Here is a 23,755-nt window from a genome sequence, read left to right as displayed (position 1 = left end):
GTTCTCAGCTGATGGTATTGAGGGAAGACAACAGAGAAAATATCTCCCTGAACCCCATTACTTGCTGTTTTTCTGTTCATCTCTGACCTTTATTAAAACAAAATAAATCTATCATCCATCCATCTATCCATCTGACATTAAAAAAAATAAAAGATTTGAGACTTTTCAGGGTATTGATTTAAAACAATTTCTTGTAATAAACAAGCCAGCTTATATTAACTTCAATGATCTCTACCCTTATTGAAATTGCATAACTGGAGGCTGATGGTTTTGCGGTGAAATCTAGATCAATACAAATGGGGTAATTTCAGTTTCTTTGTCTCATGTTGTCTTTTTGTTTCTTAAGATATTATCCATCCCAATATAATGGTTTGGAAGAAAATTATTGCCGGAATCCAGATAATGATAGGCATGGCCCCTGGTGCTACACAACTGATCCTTCTACCCGACATCAAAGCTGTGGTATCAAGAAATGTGAAAATGGTAAATAAATTGACTTAAGATGTCTGCAGGGCACACATAACTATATACAACCATCCCATATAACTAATTGCTCAGGCACGTATTCTTTTGTTTTTAGATATTCTATCCCACCATTATTATTTTGATAAATAATTCAAGGTGGCAAGCATATTCAATACTCTTTCCTCTTCCTATTTCCCTCAAAACAACCACTCTGAGCGATGAATTGAGTTGAACTGAGAGAGTGATTGACCTAAAGTCACCCAGCAAGTATCGTGCCTAAGGCATTGCTAAAGCTCATGGTATCCCAGTTTCTAGCCTAGAATCTTAATGACCAAACAGGCTTTGGTCTAGGCAGTCATGAAAAATTAAACTGACTTGCAGGCAATACATGTGATTACAAAATGAATAATTATAGGAGACTTCCGGTACAAGGCGACGGCGATGGCGGCTATCTTCTAGCCGTCCAGCTGGGGAAGTGTCAGAGCCGCGGAGCACAGCGTGCATCAGCTGGCCCGCGGCTCGGAATTCCCTTCCCGGGCAAAGGGAAGGGACAGAGAACGCAGGAATAGAGGTAGAACCCCTAAACCCCCTCTGGATTTATTTCTAGAGGGGGTGAAAGGAGTGTTCCCTCGGAGCTCCTGCTGATCTCCGCCTCCCAGCTGTTTTTGCTTCCTAGGAAGCAAAAGAAACCGCCGCTTCTATCTCCGTGTTTATAGTATTTTGGTGAGTAATTTTTAAACGGACAGAGCAGTTTAAAGGATTTTTGTTATATAATTTAGGTGTTTATTTTTTTTATTATTTGATTTTGACTATTTTTCCTCCTTTTCTTTGTTATATTAGTGAAAGGATTTAAGATGGCGTTTTGAAAGTGTCGGAGTTTTTTTTTCCTTTCTCTTTTGTTTTACTTTCCCTTTTTAAGGATTGGATTTTGCTTTTGCTTTTGGCATAGAATTTTTTTTTTTTCTTCTTGAATTGTTTGCTCTTTTATTTTTTATTCTTTGGATTTTCTCTGGATTTTCAAGGACTATAGTTTGTCTCTTTTTAAATTCTTTTTCTTTTCCTTCCCTCCTCCCTTTTTGTGTGGAGGGGAAAGGGAAGTGAGAACTGTGCTTTTTTAAAATGGCTTCAAAGAGGCAGCAGCCTTCTTCAATATCCAAGGTTGTTTCTTCTCCTATAACTTCTACTGCACAATTACAACAACAATCTAAACATGTACCACCGGCTCAGCCACCACCCTCCCCCCCTTTGCCTGGACTTTCAGCACAAGAGGTTAGAGGCATAATGGGAGAGATTGTAGTCCAAATGAGAGAGGAAATGAAGCAATTTGCTTCACAGATTAAATCAGAAATTAAATCTGATCTTAAAGAAGAGATAACGGGGATAAAGACTAAATTGGAAGAAAATAATAATGATTTGCGACAAGACATACTTGCAGCAGTTTCAGGTTTGGCTACTGTGGTGGTTAAGCTCGATGCAAGGCTTGAGGAAGTGGAAAACAAAGTTGATTCTTTTGATGATAAAATTCAAGATGTGGAAAGGAAGGTGGAGTCCTCACAAGAAGATATCTTGATGTTTCAGTTCAGACAGATGGAGTATGCCTTGAGGATTAGAGGCCTCAAGGAAGATATGAATCAAGATTTGGTGGAGGTGGTCCTTACTGATCTGGCGGTGGCCTTGGATATGGATAAAGGAGAATTACATAGAGAAGTGGAAAAAATTTATAGACTCAATTCTTGGATTGCTAAGCAGAAGAATTTGCCTAGAGATGTGGTGATTTATTTTACAAAGAAGTCCCTGCGGAATGAGATTATACAAGCCTTTTACAACAAAAGATTTCAGATTGCTGCCCAAGATGTTATCATTCTAAAGGAAATCCCATCCAAAATTTTAAGAAGCAGGAAAGACTTCGCTTTTTTAACCAATGAGCTTAAAGCCAGATTGATGCCATTTAGATGGGAAATTCCGATGGGTATTGTCTTGAGCCATGCGGGGACACGCTACAGATTGAATACAGTTGACAAAGCTAGAGAGTTTTATACTTCGGTCCTGGGTGCAGGCTCAACTCCATCTGGTCAGAAATCTCCGAGTGGCAAGGAAGTCGAGCAGCAATCTGAGGCATTAGGTTTGGTTTCCGCTGGAATGATACAAGCTGAAAGGCAACGCCAGATGGAGGTTAAAGAGCAGAGGATGACTCGTGCAGCTTATAAGCGTAAAGAGAAGGAGCAACGTAAAAAAGAGCCCAAAGAGAATTCTTCTGGAAATGCATCACCGCCGGTGGGAGGAGCAAGACCCAAGAGTTATGCAACACATGCAGCTCTTTCAGATCTTGATGGTGTCTTCTCCAGGCTGCGTGCCAAGGGAGATGGCAAAGTTTTTGACCTGGAATGTTAATGGATTGAATTCTCCTCAGAAACGGAAAAAAATCTTTTATTATTTGAAGCAACATACCAATGACGTTATTTGCTTACAGGAAACTCATATCTTACTTAAAGATCAGAAATATTTAGTCAATGCTCGTTTGGGATCTCATTTTATATCTTCTGCTCCTGGGAAGAAAGGGGGAGTTGTTATATATGTTAAACAAAATCTACCAGCTTGTCTGGTAGAATCAGATCCCCAGGGGAGATATGTGATGATTGAACTTGGTATATATGGTAAGCAAGTACTCATAGTGGGACTTTATGCTCCAAATCAACAACAGGAACAATTTTATAAGCAGTTACATCAAAAAATAACATTGCTTGACTATAGATCAGTGGTATTAATGGGTGATTGGAATGGTGTCTTAGATATACAAAGGGACAAGAAAGGTTCCTCTCCTTTTCTTAAACAAGCAAGGTTACCTAAAGCTTTTTTTGATATGAAGGAAGACTGGGAATTAAGGGATTATTGGCGGGAATGTAATCAAGAGGAGAGAGATTTCACTTTTTTTTCTGATAGACACCAATCTTTTTCAAGAATTGACTTTTTTTTGATTACTACGGATTTGTATAATAAAGTAAAGAATGTAAAGATTTTTCCTAGATCACTGACGGACCATAGCCCAGTTTGGATGGAACTGACTCAAGAGAAAGAGGAAAGGAGATCCTGGAGAGCTAATGAAAATTTGTTTAGACAAGAGAAGAATGTTCAAAAGTTAAAGGAGTGTTTAAAGGACTATTTTGTTTTGAATATGTATAAGGGGACTTCAATGTCAATGGTATGGGATGCAGGTAAAGCATTTATGCGTGGTGTCTTGATAAAAATGAATAATTGTCATAAGCGGAAGCAGATTCAGAAACGTAGAGAACTTGAAGACGAAATTAAATCAAAAGAAAGGGCCTTGATTCTAAATCCTTCTGATGAAAGTATTAAAGAATCTGTAAAGTTATTAAGGTCACAATTTAATATGTTGATAGCAGATCAAGCTGCAACTAATTTATTGTTTATGAAACAAAATACATTTTGTAATGCTAATAAGCCTGGGAGATGGTTGGCTTATCAATTGAGAAAGAAACAGAGACAGAGAATAATAGAGAAAATAAATTATAAGGGTAAATTAGTTTTTCAGAAGGAATTGATCAAAAAATCTTTTTTGGATTATTATCAAAAGTTATACAAATCTACTAACGTGCAACTGCTAGATATAAATAAATATCTAGCTGAGGCAAGTTTTCCCAAACTGACTGAGGATCAGAAACATGAAATTAATGGCTTAATTACTAAGGAGGAAATTGCCTCAGCAATTCAACAATTGAAACTAGGGAAAGCACCGGGTACGGATGGGTTAACAGCTGTTTATTATAAAGCTTTAATGGAGGAGATGATCCAACCATTAAATGATCTTTTTAATGGTATCTTACAGGGTTTAGAGATTCCTCCTTCATGGCGTAGTGCTTTTATATCATTGATTCCAAAGGAGGATCAAGATCTTACTTTACCAAAAAATTATAGGCCTATATCTCTTTTAAATGTGGATTATAAGATATTTGTAAAAATTTTGGTAAATAGGCTTATGAGGGTGGTGCATCATCTTGTGCATAAAGATCAATCAGGGTTTATAACTGGAAGGTATATGAAAAATAATGTTAGACAAATTATTAATCTATTAGAATATTTAGACAAGAACAACCAAGTTCCTGCAGGGCTCATATTTTTAGATGCTGAAAAAGCATTTGATCAATTGAATTGGCATTTTATGCTAAGAGTAATGGAAGAAATGAATTTTGGCGAAAAGATATTACAAGCCCTTACGGTAATATATCAAAAACAAACGGCACAACTTATTGTTAATGGAGGTTTGTCGGAGGTTTTTACAATAGAGAAAGGTACTAGACAGGGGTGCCCTTTATCGCCATTGTTGTTTGTTTTAACATTGGAAATATTATTGATCAAAATTCGAGAGTCTCAGGAAATTAAAGGAATAGAAGTTAACAAAAAAGAATATAAGTTGAGAGCTTTTGCGGATGACTTGGTTGTTACTTTGTCGCAACCTGATCACTCTGTAGTAAACTTATTACAGTTGATTCATTATTATGGTTTGGTTTCGGGTTTCAAGATTAATGTAAATAAGACTAAAATTTTACCTAAAAATATGTCTAGTCAGGAGAAGCAGATTTTGGCTAACTTGACGGGTTTTGAGATTGTTAATAAGGTAAAATATTTGGGGGTGATGTTGTCTGTTTCTAATGTAAAATTATTTAAAAATAATTATGAAAGGTTGTGGGTCAGGGTACAGAAGGACTTGAAGAATTGGGAGAAGTTGCAATTATCCCTCATGGGAAGAATTGCAGTGATAAAAATGAATATTCTACCCAAGTTTCTTTTTTTGTTTCAAATGTTACCGATTTTGAAAAATGAGATTAACCTAAGTGAGTGGCAGAAGGGTCTTAATAAATTTATTTGGGCAGGGAAAAAGCCAAGGGTTAAGTTTAAAATTATGCAAGACTTCCGTGAGAGGGGTGGACTCAAGGTACCAAATTTGAAATTATATTACGATGCGGTGGTTTTAACACTAATTAGTGATTGGGTAAATTTGACAAATCCTGAGATACTTCATTTAGAGGGATGGGATTTACTTTATGGGTGGCATGCCTATTTAATATTTAATAAAAAAATGGATTGGGTCTTTAAATCTCATATTTTAAGAATCTCTTTACTTAGGACTTGGAGAAAATATTATAAAAGTGATTTTAAAGTTCCATTATGGGCCATACCTTGGCATGCGATAGAAGGCATAAAAAGAGGTGTAAAAATGGATATGGTGTCTTATAGTCAGCTACTTAGATGGGATGGGCAAAACTGGCAGTTAAGATTACGGGAAGATTTAGCGCAAGAAAATATTATTTATTCTTGGTTCCAATATAGGCAACTAGTAGATAAATGGAAGGTGGATTGTAAATTGGGTTTTCTTAGAGAAGATGGAAATCTTATTAAGCAAGTCAAGGATCAAAGACAAACCCACATCAAGAGAATCTATGGGGTTTTAGTTGAAATGGACTCAGAAACGGAATTAATTAAAGACTGCATGATTAGATGGGCGCAGAATTTTGGTGTCCCAGTCTCATTGGACATCTGGGAAACCATTTGGGTGAGAAATGTCAAATTTACACAAGCACAGAACCTTAGGGAGAATTTTTATAAAATGTTTTATAGATGGCACCTTGATCCACAAAAAATGTCTCTTATGTACCCTGACGTACAACCCAAATGTTGGAGATGTGGTTATACGGATGCTTCTTATTATCATATTTGGTGGTCATGCAGAGAGATAAAAGCATTTTGGATCAAAATATGGTGGAATATCCAGAGAATTTTTAGAAGGAGGGTAAAATTTACTCCGCAATTATTTTTGTTGGGCATTGTTACAGATTGTGATACAAAGGAGGTTGTATTGATGTTAAATTTGATTACAGCCGCCAGGCTGTTAGTAGGACAATACTGGAAGAAGGAATCTTTGCCTACATTGCAGGAATGGTTTCTTAAAGTAGCTTATCTGGCGGAAATGGCAAAGATTTCGGTTTTCTTAAAGCAACAAACGCAAGAGAAGTTTCTTGCCGTTTGGGACAAATGGATAAAATTTATACAATTTAGATTGGGTATAAGAAAATATCACATAGCTTTTTCATAAGTTTTATTTTTATATATAGAGAATGTTATATATAGATATTTTTTTTTATATATATAAATATAAATTTTTTAATTTAATTTCTTATCTTTATTTGTTAATTTTTAACTAAGCCTATATTCTGCTCTGGGAAGCTCAGGGGGGGGAAGGGAGGGTGTTTGTGAGGGGTGGGGGATGGGGTTTTTTTTTTATATGTGATGTTTAGTTTTTTTCTGTATATGTTGTTTTTTGTTTTGTATTGTTTTTGTCTTTTTGTAAAATTTATAAAACTTTCAATAAAAAAAAATGAATAATTATGTGTTTGTACTGCTGATATTTATGTTTAGTTTTAAATGTAATGCCCACAGACTCCCTTGTCAATAATGAAAGTAGACATTCATGCTAGACTGGAAAAATTGTGTTTACCTTGTGGATTACTGCCATATGGATCAACTATATGGACCAAGTTCTGTTTTGTTTTTGAAGGAAGTGGAGGATGTAGCAAGATACAAGCAGTACCTGTTCAATGGGGGCCAGCTAATCTGAAAAACTACTATAATTGTCATGATTGATAGCCCTTCCTAAACCATATGTCTATTTGATCTAGTACAAAGTGCTGTTTTGTTTCCAGAGGCCTCTTATGTCCATGGAACTGTGTTAGTTAAGGGTTTTGTGTTGACTGGTGTTCCTTGTGTTCCCTTTGTTCAATATTGTCATGTATTTGCTTTCTTGTTCAGTCTTGGGATCTGTACAGAATGTGTGCATACTCATACTCTCTGCCTAGTTTATTCATATACCGTATATTCTGGCGTATAAGATGACTTTTGAGAGTGTTGAAACAGCCTCCGAACTCGGGGGTCGTCTTATACGCCAAGTCGTCTTATACGCCGGAAATAAAGTAGTTTCTGGCGTATAAGACGACTTTCTAGGCATGTGACTCAGCATCGATCGTCTTATACGCTGGAAATAAGGTAGTTTCCGGCGTATAAGATGACTTTCTAGGCATGCAACTCGGCGTTGATTGTCTTGCGACTCGGCGTCGATCGTCTTGCGACCCGGCGTCGAACTCGGGGGTCATCTTATACGCCGGGTCACCCTATACGCCGGAATATACGGTAAATTAGTTTTCTTAGTTACCTTCTCTTCAACCTTCTGGTCAAGATGTGTAGGGAGTCATGGAGATGATTTTAGAGAAATTATCCAGAAGCCATTAAGACAATAACAGGAGCAAGCTTCAAGCCCAGGGCACAGGGAAAATATGAGAAAGAGACTCACACTAGCTCCTCCTGAATCCCAAAGTGTAAAAGGGAAGGAAGGAAAAACGCAGGCAGACTTGCAAATTATTATAATCTTTTAAAATAAAGGATAGTTCTAGTTTTCTTGTGGAATCAGTTTCTTGACTTGGACAACTTTTCAGGGCTGACTAGATTCTAAGTGACTTTTACTACATACCTCTTATAGTAATACTCTGCCTTTGCCTTCCAGCTGTCTGTGTGGCATGTAATGGTGAGGATTATCGGGGATTCGTTGATCACACTGTGTCAGGAACAGAGTGCCAACGCTGGGACCTGCAGCATCCTCACAAGCATCCATACCTGCCAAACAAGTACTGATTCTAGACATTGCGTAATCTGTAAAACAGCAGAAGAAAGGGCATTTTCTATGAGGCATTGCCATAATGGTACTTTCTAAGGGGCAAGGAAATCCTTGGGAAATGGAGTTATTAATAGCAGTGAGAAGAATTGGCTTATATCAGTAATGACTTTGCAGTTGTCACAATCAGTTTTCACATTAATTTGAAATTCGTATAGTGGAGACACAGATGCTTCCAGGTTCAATTTCAGGCATCTCCAGGGCAGCCTGGATACATAACAGCATAAGAAGAACCTTGTTAGATCAGAGGTCCAATGGCTAGTTCAAATTTTTCGTTGTCATAGAAGCGAATTACATACCTTTGGGAAATGTGTACTGGTTATACCTGCAGAAGCATTTATGTTCTTGTGTTTTACACATTGGCATCCATATATAATAATGTGACTAGTACTTAACCTTAACTCTTTATATTTTTTAATGCTAAATTGGTGGCAATTATTTATTCTAGCACAACATTTCATACTGGTAATATATCTATGTTCACCCTAGAAATATAGTTCACTTTATCATGCCCAAATTTCCCATCATTCAGCTTTGTTGAGTTACCCAAGGCCCCATGATTTTAAGAGAATACACAAGAAGAACTTTCTATCTCCTTTCACCACACTGTATCATATCTACTCTTACTAATCATTCTTTTTCCAAATACCCAAAAGACCCTGTTATGAGTTTTATGTTTACTTATGTGCAGCTCTACCATTCATCTCTATTGTATTTCTTTCCTGTGTCACACTGCTAGTTTATGATCCATCTCTATTCTTCCTGTGATGCATTTCCTGTTCCTGTTGTATTCCCTCTCTCTAAAAAAGTGATGCCTTATATCAGTGGTGGTGAACCTATGGCACGGGTGCCAGAGGCGGCACTCGGAGCCCTCTCTGTGGGCACATGTGTTGTTGCCCCAGCCTTGCCTACCCCCATGACCCCCTCCTCACCAGCAGCCGCCCTGGAAGAGAGTTGCCCCCAAGCGTGGCCCACACAGAGCAGTGCAGCCAAGGACATGGCAGCCAGGCAGCGTAAACAAGATTCTGCCCTCCCCAATGGTGCACAGTTGATGCTGCGGGGCATGGACAGAGAGTGTGGCTGCTATGGCACTGCTGGGCTGCCTGGGCGATCTACGGCGGGCCCTGGAGGTGGTGAGTGGCCCTGCGCACAGGCAGGGTGGGTCAGGGGGTGGAGTGGGGGCGGGGCCAGTTTTTGGGCACTCGGTCTCTAAAAGGTTTGCCATCACTGCCTTATATTGTATTTACTGATTCCACATGAAAGAGACCCCATATTTGCAACTTTTAATAGAGAAAAGTAGAAAGTAAGATACATAAAAACCCCAAAATTATAAATAATCACCAGTTTCAGAGAGAAATGCAATATTTTCCCCAAACGTGGTAACCAGATTATCCTAAGTGTGTTTATATCATAGTTTTGTTTAAGGAGAGTTACTACTGTGTTTCCCCAAAAGTAAGATCTGGTATTATATTATTTTTGCCTCCAAAAGAAGCATTAGGTCTTACTTTTTTGGGGGGGTGTCTTATATTTTTTGTGACACCTGCCTCGCCTTGCGGCAGTGGCACCAACAGCCCCATCCACCAGGAACCTGCGTGGAACTCGGAGTTTGTGGGACTAAAAAAAGTTCAGTCAGACCTTCCAACTTCTCGCGAGATCTTTTTTTTTCCTGCAAGAAGTTGGAAGGTCTGACTGAACTTTTTTTAGTCCTACAAATTGTTTTCCTACAGCAGGCGAGAAACGTACCAGAGCTGGAAAGCAGGCTAGTGAAGAATTTTTTTGCTTTCAGGAAGTGGGAGGAGCTGGGCGGTGGTGCGCCAAACTCTACAGCAGCGCTGGGAGAAGAAGCGGCAGGAAATGGGGCTGCCATTTCCAGAACAGAGAAGGGAGATGCGAGGTGATGCACGGTGGCAAGCAAGTGATCTTCTCTGCTCTGCATCACTGTGCAGAGCCGCTTCCTGCCCCGTTCTCCATTCTCTCCAGTGGCGGCGATGGAGGGCTGGCAGAGGGAGGTGGCGGGGGAGGCTTGTGCCGCTGGGTTATGGCACAAGCCATGGGAGAGTTGATGGAGGAGAAGGAAAGTGATCTGTGGGACAAAGCGTGAAGAAAGCACCTCCAGCGGTGCACAGGGGCAGTGGAGCCTTTCACCGTCACTCCCCCCTGGGTTTGAAATAGCCGAGGGGGACCGGGCCTACCCCATCCATCCTCCGTAGCATGGCAGTCCGGTTCGGGAGGGGAGTGAAAGGGAAGGTCGTCGAGCAAGGAATTGCCTGGCTGGGGAGGCCCTGAAGGAAGCAGGTACAGGGCGCATAGGGCAGCTCCACCCCTCCCCCACCTGCCTTGCCTCATGGCGGCAGCGGTGCAATATGCTACGCGGCCTCCTGCCCCATTGCAGCAGTGAGGTGGGACAGAGTGGGCGGGGTCCTAATTAGGGCTTATTTTGGGGATAGGGCTGATATAGGCCCACCCCCAAAAATCAGGGTAGGTCTTTTTTCCAGGGTGGGGCTTATTTTCAGGGAAACATGTTAGTTTTACTAACAAATATTTTTGTAATGATCTTCAAGATGGAAGTTATTTTTTCTCCACTGCAGCAGTACACAGGCTCGCATTTTAATGGGACATGACCTTCCTTGACCACCCATTCCTGATTGATATATACGTGAAATTAGGATTAGTTTGTTCCACTTCACATATGTTAAAATTTCTGCCTGAAAACCTGGGTCAACATGGACAAAGCTGAGCTAAACTGACCACTGGTCTCATGTGGTGTAAAGCACAAGGCAGCTTCTAATGGGCCTATTAGCCTCTCATAAGCCTGCTTTCAATTTGACACAGTGAACAAACAGCACATTTATAACCACAAGAAGGGTCTGTTTTTTCTTTTGATGTTGACATTATGAAGCACATAATGTCCATTTTCAGTTAATTGCAAAACATTATGCATTTTCATAAAAAGAAAACAAAAGTACAGTGAGTCCTTGACCTATGACTACAAGTGGCACTGTAACTTCCTTTGACAAGCAATATGGTCATAAAGTCGGTTCCCTATCCCTTTAGCCACAATTGTTAAGTGAATCACCATACTCAAACCATTCAATTAATCACATGGTTGTTAAGCAAATCTGCATTTCCCCACTTTGCTTGTTGGAAGTCCCCTGGGAAGGTCGCAAACGGAGATCATGTGGCTGTGGGATGCTGCAGTGGTTGTAAGTGAAAGGACCAGTCGTAAGTCACTTTTTTCGGTGCCATCATAACTTTGAACAATTGTTAAACAGATAGTCGTAAGTCGAGGACTATCTATATGCATTTCTCCATAATTTAATGTAGGCAGGTTTTTTTGCATTTTGAGAGAACTGTTACCACAACATTCAAGCAGAGGGGAAAAAAATCTGGAGGGTTTCTGCTTTTGTATTTGTTCAGAGAATACACATTATGCTGATTTGTTTTAAAATGGGAACCAAAGAAATGACTTCCCTTTGGCTGCAACTATGGTAGTAACTGAGTTGAGACTGATGGAGTTGTGTTCTTCATTAAATGATTCATTTAGGTTTGCCAATCTATTGGCTTTACCAGTGTTTTTCAAGACACATGAACATCGATCCCGAATCCCACAATTATGAAGTGTGTCGCTCAGCAATGTCAATATATTTGCTATTATACATATCTAACGTGAAAAATATCTTTGGCCTGTCCTTGAGTGACTGGTGGATCAGTATGCTTGATCAGAACATGATGCTGATGATATGAATGCCACGTCTCCTGTATGAAGTGTAACACCTACAAAATTGTTACCTGCTTAAGGGAAATATTGAGAGTAGTGTTTTAATTTAATTCTCCCTTTCTCTGTTATTTTTTAAAGATACCCAGATAAAGACCTTACTGATAATTATTGCCGTAATCCTGACAATTCTGAGCAACCTTGGTGTTACACAGTGGATCCTGCCAAGGAGCGTGAATTCTGTCACATTCATAAATGCAGTAAGTCCTTCTGAGGTTCAGGACCTATTTGGAAATATATCAGTCTTAGAGAGCTAAAAAAATTCATTGTGATCCGAACGCAGCATGGGATGGGTCAGTGTATTTTACAAATGCCAAGGGGAATTTGAGACCTTATGTGGAGACAAACCTAAATAATGATTATTAATACATTTACAAAAACTACATGTAATGAAGAAAAAAAATCTTCAGATGATTATATTATTTTATGATACACAAAATCTGTCTATGAATGTATAAAATGCACTGTGAAAGTCCTTAGGGTGATTAAATTATTGTGAGTTAATTTCTAGTTCATTTTGCATCCTAGTCAGTCCTAATATCCAGATCAGAGCAAGCTCATGTGCTGCTCAGTTCAAAAACTATAGCTTGAAATTTACTTGTTAAAACATCTACAACAACCTAAACACAGTTAATAGCCAATGGTACAAAAGACAGACAGACAGAGAGAGCTATAAACAGGTTAGAGATAAAAGGATAGAGGGCCTAGTAGCATCAATCTCTGTTATCTATCTCTCAAAAAGTACAGAATTTTTGAGAACAATATTGTAAGGCAATGCCAAAGGAAGCAAATGTTGCTTATTCCAGCTTAACCCTTTTATGTGCATAGTAACAGGATAGAAGCAGATAAGGCAGGACACCAGATAATTAGGGGAAAAAAGCCGGATGGGAACGATGTGCTCAACAATGTGCTCAACAGTTTCTTTTTGCTGATTCAGTAGTCTCTCATCCAGTGTTTCTCAACCTACAATTTTGTAATTGTAGATTGCATTTAATGAAAACTGGAATGTAAACTTAGAGTTTTTAAATTCTGAATCTTGAATAAGTAAACACATTCTTACGAATGAAGGCGAATATTTATGTCCCAGGAAAATGTTGCAGGATCTAATCTGGGTTTAGTCTTCCAAGCTTGTCTCACACTCTGCTAGAGAGAAATTCCCTGAGGATGGGCTGGTCCAACACGTGTCTGAAAGCTCGGAAGACTAAACCTCTGATCCCGGTGGCTGACCCAAATTGGATCTTTTCCAGCGCTTTGATGCAAGTTCAGGATAAGTGTAGTACTCTTTTTTTCATTCATGCTATGAAGGATTTATGATACACTTTGTGATTTGGTTTCCATGGATTTTCCCTTTTGAAAGCAGAAAAACATCCACATCTGTCTACTACAACCAGCTGCTTCCGGCTGAAAGGAGAAGATTATCGAGGCAAGGTGAATGTCACTACATCGGGCGTCCCCTGCCAACGCTGGGACTCACAGACACCACACCGACACAAATTCCACCCAGAGAAATATCCATGCAAGTATGCATTGGCGATGCTGCTCTCCCAGGAATATATCAAGTCCAACTAGAAATGGGATTGGAAGCGTTTCCTCTGATAAGGTTTCCTTCTGCTGGGCATAAAAAGTTGCTTCACCCCAGATGACTACATGGGCATATTCACTTTGGTTTGGTTTGGGACAAACATAGAGCTTCGTCAGGATTCTTCCCCCCCCCCCCCAGTTTTCCAGTCTATCCTACAGGCCTGTAATGTGCTAGTGATCACCCATTCAACTGGGTGAACCTTTACTTTATTTTTTTCAAGATCAGTCAAATGATGCCACCTAGGCATGGTATGACTTCATTATTTCACTAGAGGTGGGAAGGCAGTTTTCTTTCAATCAGAGCAGTTTTATATATACCAGCGTAAGAAACAGGGTTATTAATTTTTTTCCTGTTTGCACAGTAAAACTTTAGAAAATGACTCACAACAGATTTTCTTTGAACACCGAGCACCTTGTGCTTTAGTGTGTGTATAATCAAAGAAAGGAAATTCTTATTACAGATTCAAAAGGAAAAAAAGGAAAAGAATCCAAATTCTACTTTTGCTGCTTGACTAACCTCTCCCTTTGGGTTTTTTCCAACAAAATGTTCTCTGAAAATTACTTGCGGACTTTGGCTTCATTTAGGAATTCCATTTGAATATCCAGATTAGTGGTTCTCAACCTGTGGGTTGGGACCCCATTTGGGGTCAAACGACCATTTCACGGGGGTCGCCAAACAAGGCTGTCCGCCATTTTTTTCCTCCTTTTCTTTGGCCACGCCCCTGGCACCAGGTGATGTATAAGTGGTTGGGGGTCATCACAACATGGGGAACTGTATTATGGGGTCGCGGCATTAGAAAGGTTGAGAACCACTGATCTAGATGGATTGCTGTGCCCATCTCCTGAGAGTGAAGAATGTATCTTCCTTCCTTCCTTCCTTCCTTCCTTCCTTCCTTCCTTCCTTCCTTCCTTCCTTCCTTCCTTCCTTCCTTCCTTCCTTTCTTTTTTTCTTTCTTTCTTTCTTTCTTGGCCTTTGTGCTGTGGCACCATAGATTGTGGCCAGATTGCCTGCAGTGTCTCATTCTAAGCCTTTTCTCATGAATGAGTGAAATGTTATTCACAATTTTTTTCTTGGCCCCAAACAAAATGCCAGTTGTATCATTTGTGGCCCCCATTGCCTGTCCTAATCCTGCCTCTGCTGTATCCAATTCACTTTTGGATGGTGATATAATTTTTGAGTATGCTGCTCCCCATCAGCAAGCTGAATGGTTTTTCCTCTGGCTTTGCTGCTGCTTTCTAAGCAAGTTCCCAGCCAGCAAAGAAACTGAAATGGAAGCTTTATTCTTTTCTTTAGAAACTTGGAAAGTGCCTGGCAGGTTTCTCATAGACACACTTACCCCAAGGCCTCTTTCTCATGTCTTAAAGCAAGGCATGAGGATAGGCAGAATAGCTTGGCCATAAAGATTGTCCAGCTAAGGAGAAACCCCTGATGCCAGATGTCATGGTTTTCCCCCTGAGGACAGATGTTAGTCCAGGCCACGCCTCTGGTGACAATAGCAAAGCACTGGCTGTTTTACTTAGAAAGAACAGTTTCTTAGGCCTCCCCAGTTACAAATCCTTTAGAGCAGTGGTTCTCAACCTTTTTAATACCACGACCCCAACCGGTCGTAAGTCGAGGACTACCCAACCGGTCGTAAGTCGAGGACTACCCAACCAGTCATAAGTCGAGGACTACCCAACCAGTCGTAAGTCGAGGACTTTTCCTGCCCGGGAGCATGTGTGGTGGTGCCCCCTGCACTGGCCGAGGCGTAGCTGGCAAGAGGCAGCGATGACGCAGGGCGACCACCGGCTGGGCCACCACCTAGCCCAGCCCAAGGGAGGTAAGGCACCTGCCAGGCCCCACGCGCGCCAGCAACCCTCCCTGCGCCCGCTGGCCTCCCACTTCCCACCCCTGGCCCTCTTTTACTTACATTTTTAGTAGTTGCTCAGCAGGGAGGGGTGGAAACGTCCAGACAGCTCACCTTCTCTGCAGACGACTTGCAGCACTGTTTGCAGAATGGGACTTTTGGCGGGCTCAGCAGGGCAGAGACAGCCTGGACAATTCCTATTGGCTTTTGAAAGCCAATAGAATTAGACTCTATTCAAGAGAGCCTATTCTATTGGCTTTCAAAAGCCAATAGAATAAAAGGGAGTAGCACAGCTAAGGAAAAGGGGAAAAAAATGGCGGACTGCGTTGTTTGGTGACCCCCGTGAAATGGTCGTGAAATGGTCGTGCAAATGGGGTCGCGACCCACAGGTTGAGAACCGCTGCTTTAGAGATTTCAGAGTCAAAACAATATATTGATGCAGCTCAGAAACTGACTGAAAGCCTAAGTAGTAAACTAATTTGGATGATAACAGAACTTCACTAACTACAGATCTGTTAAAAGTCTAAAAATCTTATGACTTCAGGCTATGTTGTAGCTATGGATCAACTAACCCTGAAGCATCTTCCAGAATGCTCAATCTTGGAAACTGCAACTGACTTTATGTTGAAGGCCAGCCAGAAGCATTTGGGTGCATCTTCAGAATTGGGCTGGGGGAGGGTGCTGATCTTCTGCTTTGCCTTTACCTTCTAGAGGCCTAAGTGAGAATTACTGTCGGAATCCTGATGGCTCAGAGGCTCCCTGGTGCTTCACTTTGATGACCAACCTGCCTAAAGCTTTCTGTTTCCAGATCAAGCGCTGTGCTGAGGATGTGGAGGCAGAGGGTAAGAATGGTGACCCCGAGCTGGGATCTAGAGGGAGGCTTTTCCCAGTGACTCTTCTCGCAGAAGTCTGGACTGCATTATTCCTAATGTTCAAAGTACCCTTGTTTGTTGTCCCTGAGTGAGAAAAGAAGCAGCAGAGTTCTATCTGCGTATCATTTGAATGGCTATAAGGATTCTATATGTCACTGTGTCTGGGATGATGCAGATCAAAGGGGAATCCATAGCAAAACAGTGCAAAGCAGTGTTTCCATTTTTCCATTCCAGCTCCTGATTTTCTGTTCCCTCTTTCAGCCCATCTCTAATCCAACTTTCTGTAGTCACTGAGGGTGCTTCATTCTCACTGTGATGTTTTCCCCTCAAGCTTACCCCTTCTAGCAAGTCTTGGCTTGTCGGAGATCCTTATTAGTTATTGAACAGAAATTGGTAACCTGGTGGTCTCTAGAGTCTAGATCTTCCAGGAAAACACAGTTCCTTAGTAGCTGGAGAGCATAATGTTTGAAACTCAAAGCATCTTTGTGTGTACAAAGACAGGCAAATGAACTCAGGTGAGTCTTTGATTCCCACAGACTGTTACCATGGAAATGGGGAAGATTACCAAGGCACAGTTAGTAAGACCCGGAAAGGAATTACCTGCCAGAAATGGAAGGAGCAAACCCCTCACACACTCCAGTAAGTGTATGAATGGTGGGAAGTCTATCATTATTCTGTTTCCATTTCCCTCTTTAAGCCTTAGTCATGTCAGGGTGGATGAGTTAACCCTATTAGCACCCAGACTTCATGAAGAATGCTCAGATTACAGCTATTTGCCCTGATTCTGAGAGAAAGTATCTCACCTTTTGTGGTCTGTGCTCACCCAGCTCATTCATTATTCTTTGAGGACAAGATTTACAGGATTTTAAATGTGGGTCATTCCATGTCAAGTAGTCTGGGGGTCTCTGCTTGACCATCACCGATTTTGATGAAATTTTATGTGAACATGCACACATGTCCCCAATGAACATTGGTAAAGTGTTACGTTTGTCGATGCAATACTTGTGGAGATATAGTCATTTGTTTGAGCCCATACCTCAGCCTTCTACAGTATGGCTCTGAGGTTCCAGCAACTTTGAGACATAATATCTCTGGCAATATTTTGTTCAGAGAAACAAAACTTGGCCATCTTGCACAACTTTTTGTGCTCTATTAAACAAAATAATAAAAACATTGTCATGAGTGATCTCCATCTAGATAATTTGGAGCAAAGTTGGCCGAAAATATTGCAGCTAAAAAAAAGTTTAAAGTTTAGCTTTTTATATCTCTGGAAGGAAAGGTATGATAAACGTGAAACTTTGCGCGTAATAACTTAGCAACACAAGGTTTTCGAATATAAAATTTCATTCTCCTACTGCTTTCCACTACTTTACAAATTGAGTGTAAAGTTGATGTTTTTTGTAAAAATGCCAAAAATAGGCTATTTTCAGCCCGCTTTTACAAAAAAGACTTTCTGGAAACTCTGTTAAATCATTCTCATTAGAAAGAGCATGTTTCAAACCCCCTAAAAAAGTAGGGTTGGTTTTTCATCACTGACGTATAAAGCCCTAAAAATAGGGACAAAGTTGAGGACATTGCTATGGCAACATCACATGTATTCTATTATTTTTTCGTCTTGTTTGTTTTGCATAGATATCATTACTACTTTTATATTGTGTTAGTCCATGGTGACGTTGTCACTACCAGTTCAGGCACTTGAACCAGTAATCCCATGAATAATTTTAGGGAAAAAAATTAGTATCTATTGATGCTTTCAAGTGTCTGAATCAGCCATAAGAATATATTGAATATATGTAACTTTTATTTTAAAAAAAGCAGCAATCCCCAAAATATAAACAAGGCAAAAATGACACAATACTGAACAGTCTTTTTAAAAAATTTTCTTAGGCACTTCTTTCCCTTACTACCTAATGTGCGCCTTGAACAGAACTATTGTCGTAACCCTGACAATGACAGTCATGGGCCCTGGTGCTACACTATGGATCCTAACACTCAGTTTGATTACTGTGCCATTAAACCATGTGGTAAGTTTGATTTGTGATGAAGAAATGGACGCTGCCTTAGTGTCTGTTCTTGGGAGCCAGCTGGTGTGATCTTCTTGCCCAGATTCTATTCCAGAGGCCAAGATTTTTCATGCCCACGTTGACCTCTTTGTGGCCAAAGGAAGTGAGGGCTTTGGCTTACCTTTCCTGTTCTGATGTAGAAGTTGTTTCTTTGTTTGCAATGTAAATTGTCTGAGCATTTGAAAGCATAGTAACAGGTGGCACATGCATTCACAATATAAATTAAACAGTCTAATACAAACATGTCAAACTCGTGACATCACGTGATGTCGCGCAACATATCGGAGTTTTTTTGCCATTGCCGGCAATGAGGTGGGCGTGGCTCCGGTATGATGAAACCGGCCTGTGGGCTGGCAGTTTGACACTCCTGGTCTAACATAACCACAATTCTCATTTCCAAGAGGGGATGCTAGGAAGATGGACAGCATATAAATTTAATAAATACGTGAATAAAATATACTAGAATATGATTTCTTGTTTATCATTAAGGTATTGATGTTTATGTTTATAATAGAATTGAGCATCTGGTTTTCCAGATGTTGCTAGATTCCAATCCTATTAACTTCAGACAGCAAGACCAGTGGTTTGGGAAAAGGGGAACGTTAATTTAACAATCTCTGGAACACCTGTTGCTTCAAATACATGCAAGGTAGTTTGTTTTTTCAAAAAATGGAAGATTTTAGGTCTTCCTTTTTTGGCTTCAAAAACAATCATGAATATGTAATGACATATGATTCTGAATGCCAAATAGGTTGCTAAAATTAATGCCTGAACTCTGGTTTGGCTAAATGCTGTTCTAGAAACTAGGAGACTCTGAGTTCTAGTCTTCTCTTAGTTGGGGAACTTTGGGCCAGTCATTCTTTCTTAGTCCAACCCACCTCAAAGTATTGTTGCTATGGGGAAAATAGGAGTTAAGAGCATTAAATATGTGAACCACCTTGAGTTGACCAAAAAAAAGATGGGTTACAAATCCAATGAATCAATGAATGCTTGTTCAACACTCTGTCAAAACAGTTTTTCTACCATCTACTGTATAAAGTGTGACAGACACTTTTCCCTCTTAAAATAATCCTGAACCAGAAGACGCCACAACAGAAACTAACAATAATTCAACTCACAATCAATTGAAGAGGTGTGCTTGTCACTCACTTAGGACAAAACACACGGTGACTTGCATTTTATAGAAACAAAAGCCTTCTACAATGAATATGAATGACTTTGGCACTTCAGAGACTGTCATGAAATAAATAATAAGTGGAACGTAAATGTGCATGCATCAATCAATGTTTTGCTTTGTTTCTACAGCTGATGACAAGAATCAGTCCAATTTGCTGAATCCAGGTGAGCTTTCTGCCAGGCATTCTCTTTGTGGTAATTTTGTGGGAAAAATAGTTTTGATGAGAAAAGGAAACAGGTACACAAGTTTTCCCTCTGCCTTTGGCTTCCGGTGACTATGTGAATAGTTAGAAAAAAGTATGTTGCTTTAAAAAAAACCCATTTAAGGACAATATGTCATGACTTGACTTTCTGGTTGCAGAGAATGTGGTTTTTGACCAGTGTGGTAGGAGGAATGAGCGAATATCATTACGGGCTCGTATTGTAGGAGGTGGACCTGGAAACTCACCTTGGACAGTCAGCATTCGCAATCGGTGAGCAGAATCTGAGTGGTGATGGGAGGTCAGGAGGTGCAAAAAAATATTGGCTACAGATACTTTACACAGAAAAGCAGAGAATGAATCCTAATGGGAGAACCATCACCTTAGTAGTTCTTTTAAAAGAAGGAGATCGTAACCCTGTGAGCAGCTTTGAACCATCAGTGTCATTACTCATTATCTTCTGAATTGGCAGCTCATAAGAGATTGCAAAATAGGAAAGTTCTCTATGCTTCCCTGGAAAACTACATGTTTTTATGAGGCTGTTTTGTGCATTTGGATCACTTTTTGCCGAAGACCAGAAAGGGGTGCATAGGGCACAACCATTGAATGCCCTATTGCAAAGCTGGATGTTGCAGATAACCTGGACCCACTCCGCCAAGAGCCAAGTTTGAGGGTTTATTTGCTCCTGTGACATGTGCCACTTTTTTGTTTTCCAGAGAAGGAGTCCATTTCTGTGGAGGATCCCTGGTAAAAGAGGAGTGGGTAATCAGCACCCGGCTGTGTTTCTCTTCCTGGTAAGCAGAGTTCTGGCAAAGCTTGTATTAGAAGTTACTTTCCCCCCTCCCCCTTTCTTGTACGTTTTTCTTTGATTTTTTTTCTTTTTTCTATCTTATTTTCCATTAATTTGTGCTAGCTTTTATCTGTTCAACGGAGTTAAAAAAAATAAGTTGTCAATTACAAATCATTTTTTTTCTTTTACATTCAGCACTTTCCCAGGCCACACAGCCATAGGGTTACTGACATTTTGTTTCTGTCTGATGTTCAAATCTGGATTATATTCAGAGGCCAGAAAGGATCTCTAAATTGCATGGTGAAGGAATTAATGGCTTTAGTTCTGGTGTATTTGAGGATTTTGTCCTTTTTATATTCTATTGAAAACGGTTTTTTTTAAATAAAAAAGATTATTTTGATTTTTACACATACTATCTATTGTTTATATTTGGAAGCACTCTTGCGGGATGTAGGTCCAAAAGTGGGATATAAATAAAATACAGTAATAGACAATGTTAAATAAATTTGTAGGCCTATATATTAAACAGCTGTCATTCACAGACACCAGAGCATAACTAGCTTTGAGTCATTGGAGTACTTTGCATGTTTAACTAAGCAAATAAGCCTGTTTGTTGTTTTGCTGAGCACTTTCTTACAGCACAGAGACAAGCGGGTAGACAAGTGGACTCAGCTCTCAGGAATGGCAATATTGTTTGCGGATTACTGAGGGTTGAAGGCCCCACTTCTAGAAGGCCACAGGGTAAAAGCTACCCCAAGAAGTAAGCGCCCCAAGTGAAGTGGCTAACCCAGTGGTTCTCAACCTTTCTAATGCCACGACCCCATAATACAGTTCCCCATGTTGTGGTGACCCCCAATCACTTATACATCACTGGGTGCCAGGGGCGTGGTCAAAGAAAAGTGGGGAAAAAATGATGGACAGCCTTGTTTGGCGACCCCTGTGAAATGGTCGTTTGACCCCAAATGGGGTCCCGACTCACAGGTTGAGAACCACTGGGCTAACCAGTCATTCTTCTGTAGTCTGAGTTCAATGTAACCAAATAACAGTTTGATTTGCTAACAGCCAGAGAACAGCCTGAGAACATATCTATAAATAAATCAATCTAAAACAAGATATGGGTACTTTCTGTGATTAGTTCTAGGTGGGGGTGACATAAATCCTACATTTAGGAGATATACTTGGTATACTTAAAATCAAAACTCATGGAGGAAGGAGTAATTGAATCAGTCTAAGTAAGCCATTTATGTGAAATTGCTTAAAATGCATATTTTTGGAAAATATTTGTCCGTGGTACGCTTCTTTCTCTTCTCTAAAGAGCCTGTGGTATTCGTATGCTCATTATCCTCTGATGTCATGACTGAGTATGGACTGAAATTTGAATCTCGCCAATCCAAGTCCCAGGATTACTCAGCTTCTGTTGTAAGAGCGATAGGAACAATTAATAGAGCGATGCATGCATGCTTCAGAAATGATTATGAAAACAAGTGCAGAGCATTGGTCCTATTTGTTGACGAGGGTATGTTATTTCCCAGGTTCTCACATCTGAAAAGAGAGCACTGCTTTAAAAATCGCTGCAGTGAATCATCTCCTAAAAACAGCAGCACTTTTTCTCAGGCTTATGCAGGAATCTGAAACAATGGTATCTGCTCTGTTCTATTGCAGAGAGGTATTATCTGGCACTTTGGTGAGGTCCAAAGGGTGCACAGACTTAGTGATCAACATCTAGGTAGGTGCAGCCAGTAGAACAGAGGCAGCAGCTAGTTGACCTTGGCTGAACTCAGAAAATGCTAAGCAGTTTAGACTTTGTTAATATTTTGATGGGAAACTATTGGGAAATCCCAAGTGATGGTCTGGATTGGAAAGCCAAAAAATTATTCGAAGAAGACAGTGATGAATCACTTCTGTATTTTTGCTATATAAATGTGACCAGTCAGCAGAACTCAAAGGAGTCTACCTTTATAGCTGCAGAAAAGTGTAAAGACAGACGGAAGTTATTCATATCCTATTAATTTTTCCTACTTAGGAAGCCTCTGTTTAGGGAAAGGCTTCAGTGACCTTGTAACCATTATTAATTCCTCTTCTTGGCAGTGATGCTGACTTAACTGGTTATTACGTCGTGCTTGGAACGCTCTTTAAGAACCCTGGTCCTAATGACCCAAACAAACAGGCCATTCCTTTAATTAAGATTGTCTGTGGTCCCTCTGAGTCACTTGTGGTGATGCTGAAACTGGAGAGGTGAGTAACTTTTCAGATATTCTGTATCCCATGTAGCATGAAAGCAACTTAGTTTACATTCTAATAGGCGAAGGTCAAGGCTTCCTCAATAGGCTCTTCTGCACTGTTATATTTTGGGAACTGCAAAATACATACTTTGTTGTAGAGAAATCTCATTGAGGTGGAGAATCAGAATGGACCCTATGAAACAAGGCAAAGGAGAGGAACATTTTCAAAATTTCACATGGTTAGCATACAATAATAGATGTAATAGCTTTGGACAACAATCTGTCAAGGTGTGTTCCACCCTCCATCCTAAGCTGTATGGTTTGTGGGGAAGGAACTGGTGAAGATGGGGGTATGCTGCAAAAAAGCTCACAAACAGAAACAATTAAGAGACATGACAGGATAGGAATGTCTAATAGGTAGACTGGATTATCCAGGGCCAAGATTAAATTTGGCAGCAATCTTACTCTTTGAAGATATTTCTTTTTTTACTGACAGGCAGCTTTCTTCCTTGAACTTTGCAGGTAATGTTTTAGATTTCTTTTCCCCAGTCAGTTCCAAGAAAATTAAATTAGAATTACTAGGTTCAGTGATTCTCAATCAGGTAAGCTGATCTCCTCACATCTCCTCTAGAAGAAACCCACCATCAAAGGCATCCCTTGTCAGAAAAATGGGAATTATGTTGACATGCTATTTATTCTTGTCTCTGCTCTTAATTGTTGATATATTCCTGCTTCAGGGACTGAATCCTACCCAAGGCTGATCTCATATTTTAAAAACCTTTATGAACAAATACATAATTGCATCTTTAGAAAATATATTCTAGTCAGCGCTGTGCTATGGGTGGCAGAGCAAAGCAGAGCAAAAACATGACGCTCGGCAGGAAATAGATATTGGCAGTGATGCTGACTCAACTTCATCAGTAGGCATTTACCCACATTATGTTACAGTGCTGCCAACTCTTCTTTGAACTGATGATTAGCTTAATATTTGCTACCCCATTGCCCATCTCTAAGTAGACTTGTTGC

The 23,755-nt window shown here is 40.1% G+C and overlaps 1 protein-coding gene across 2 annotated transcripts in view; it reads left to right on the top strand.

Annotated features, from left to right (window-relative positions):
* Window positions 1–23,755, top strand: part of MST1 (macrophage stimulating 1) — a 34,465-nt gene that overhangs the window by 6,401 nt on the left and 4,309 nt on the right. The window contains exons 5-15 of one of the 2 annotated variants that reach the window (XM_039358698.1): window positions 347–483; window positions 8,036–8,156; window positions 12,060–12,178; window positions 13,339–13,498; window positions 16,118–16,248; window positions 16,815–16,917; window positions 18,166–18,302; window positions 19,647–19,682; window positions 19,879–19,990; window positions 20,434–20,511; window positions 22,596–22,742. In XM_039358698.1, coding sequence (XP_039214632.1) covers window positions 347–483; window positions 8,036–8,156; window positions 12,060–12,178; window positions 13,339–13,498; window positions 16,118–16,248; window positions 16,815–16,917; window positions 18,166–18,302; window positions 19,647–19,682; window positions 19,879–19,990; window positions 20,434–20,511; window positions 22,596–22,742 — 1,281 coding nt within the window. Of the gene's footprint in view, window positions 1–346; window positions 484–8,035; window positions 8,157–12,059; window positions 12,179–13,335; window positions 13,499–16,117; window positions 16,249–16,814; window positions 16,918–18,165; window positions 18,303–19,646; window positions 19,683–19,878; window positions 19,991–20,433; window positions 20,512–22,595; window positions 22,743–23,755 lie in introns of both variants that reach the window. The other variant, XM_039358697.1, reaches the window with a different exon arrangement.

The sequence above is a fragment of the Crotalus tigris genome, unplaced genomic scaffold, assembly GCF_016545835.1.
Source record: "Crotalus tigris isolate CLP2741 ecotype Arizona unplaced genomic scaffold, ASM1654583v1 scf7180000019060.718356, whole genome shotgun sequence".
Taxonomy (NCBI): domain Eukaryota; kingdom Metazoa; phylum Chordata; class Lepidosauria; order Squamata; family Viperidae; genus Crotalus; species Crotalus tigris.
The sequence above is the reverse complement of the archived record's forward strand: the minus strand, read 5'-3'. Positions and strand labels throughout refer to the sequence as shown.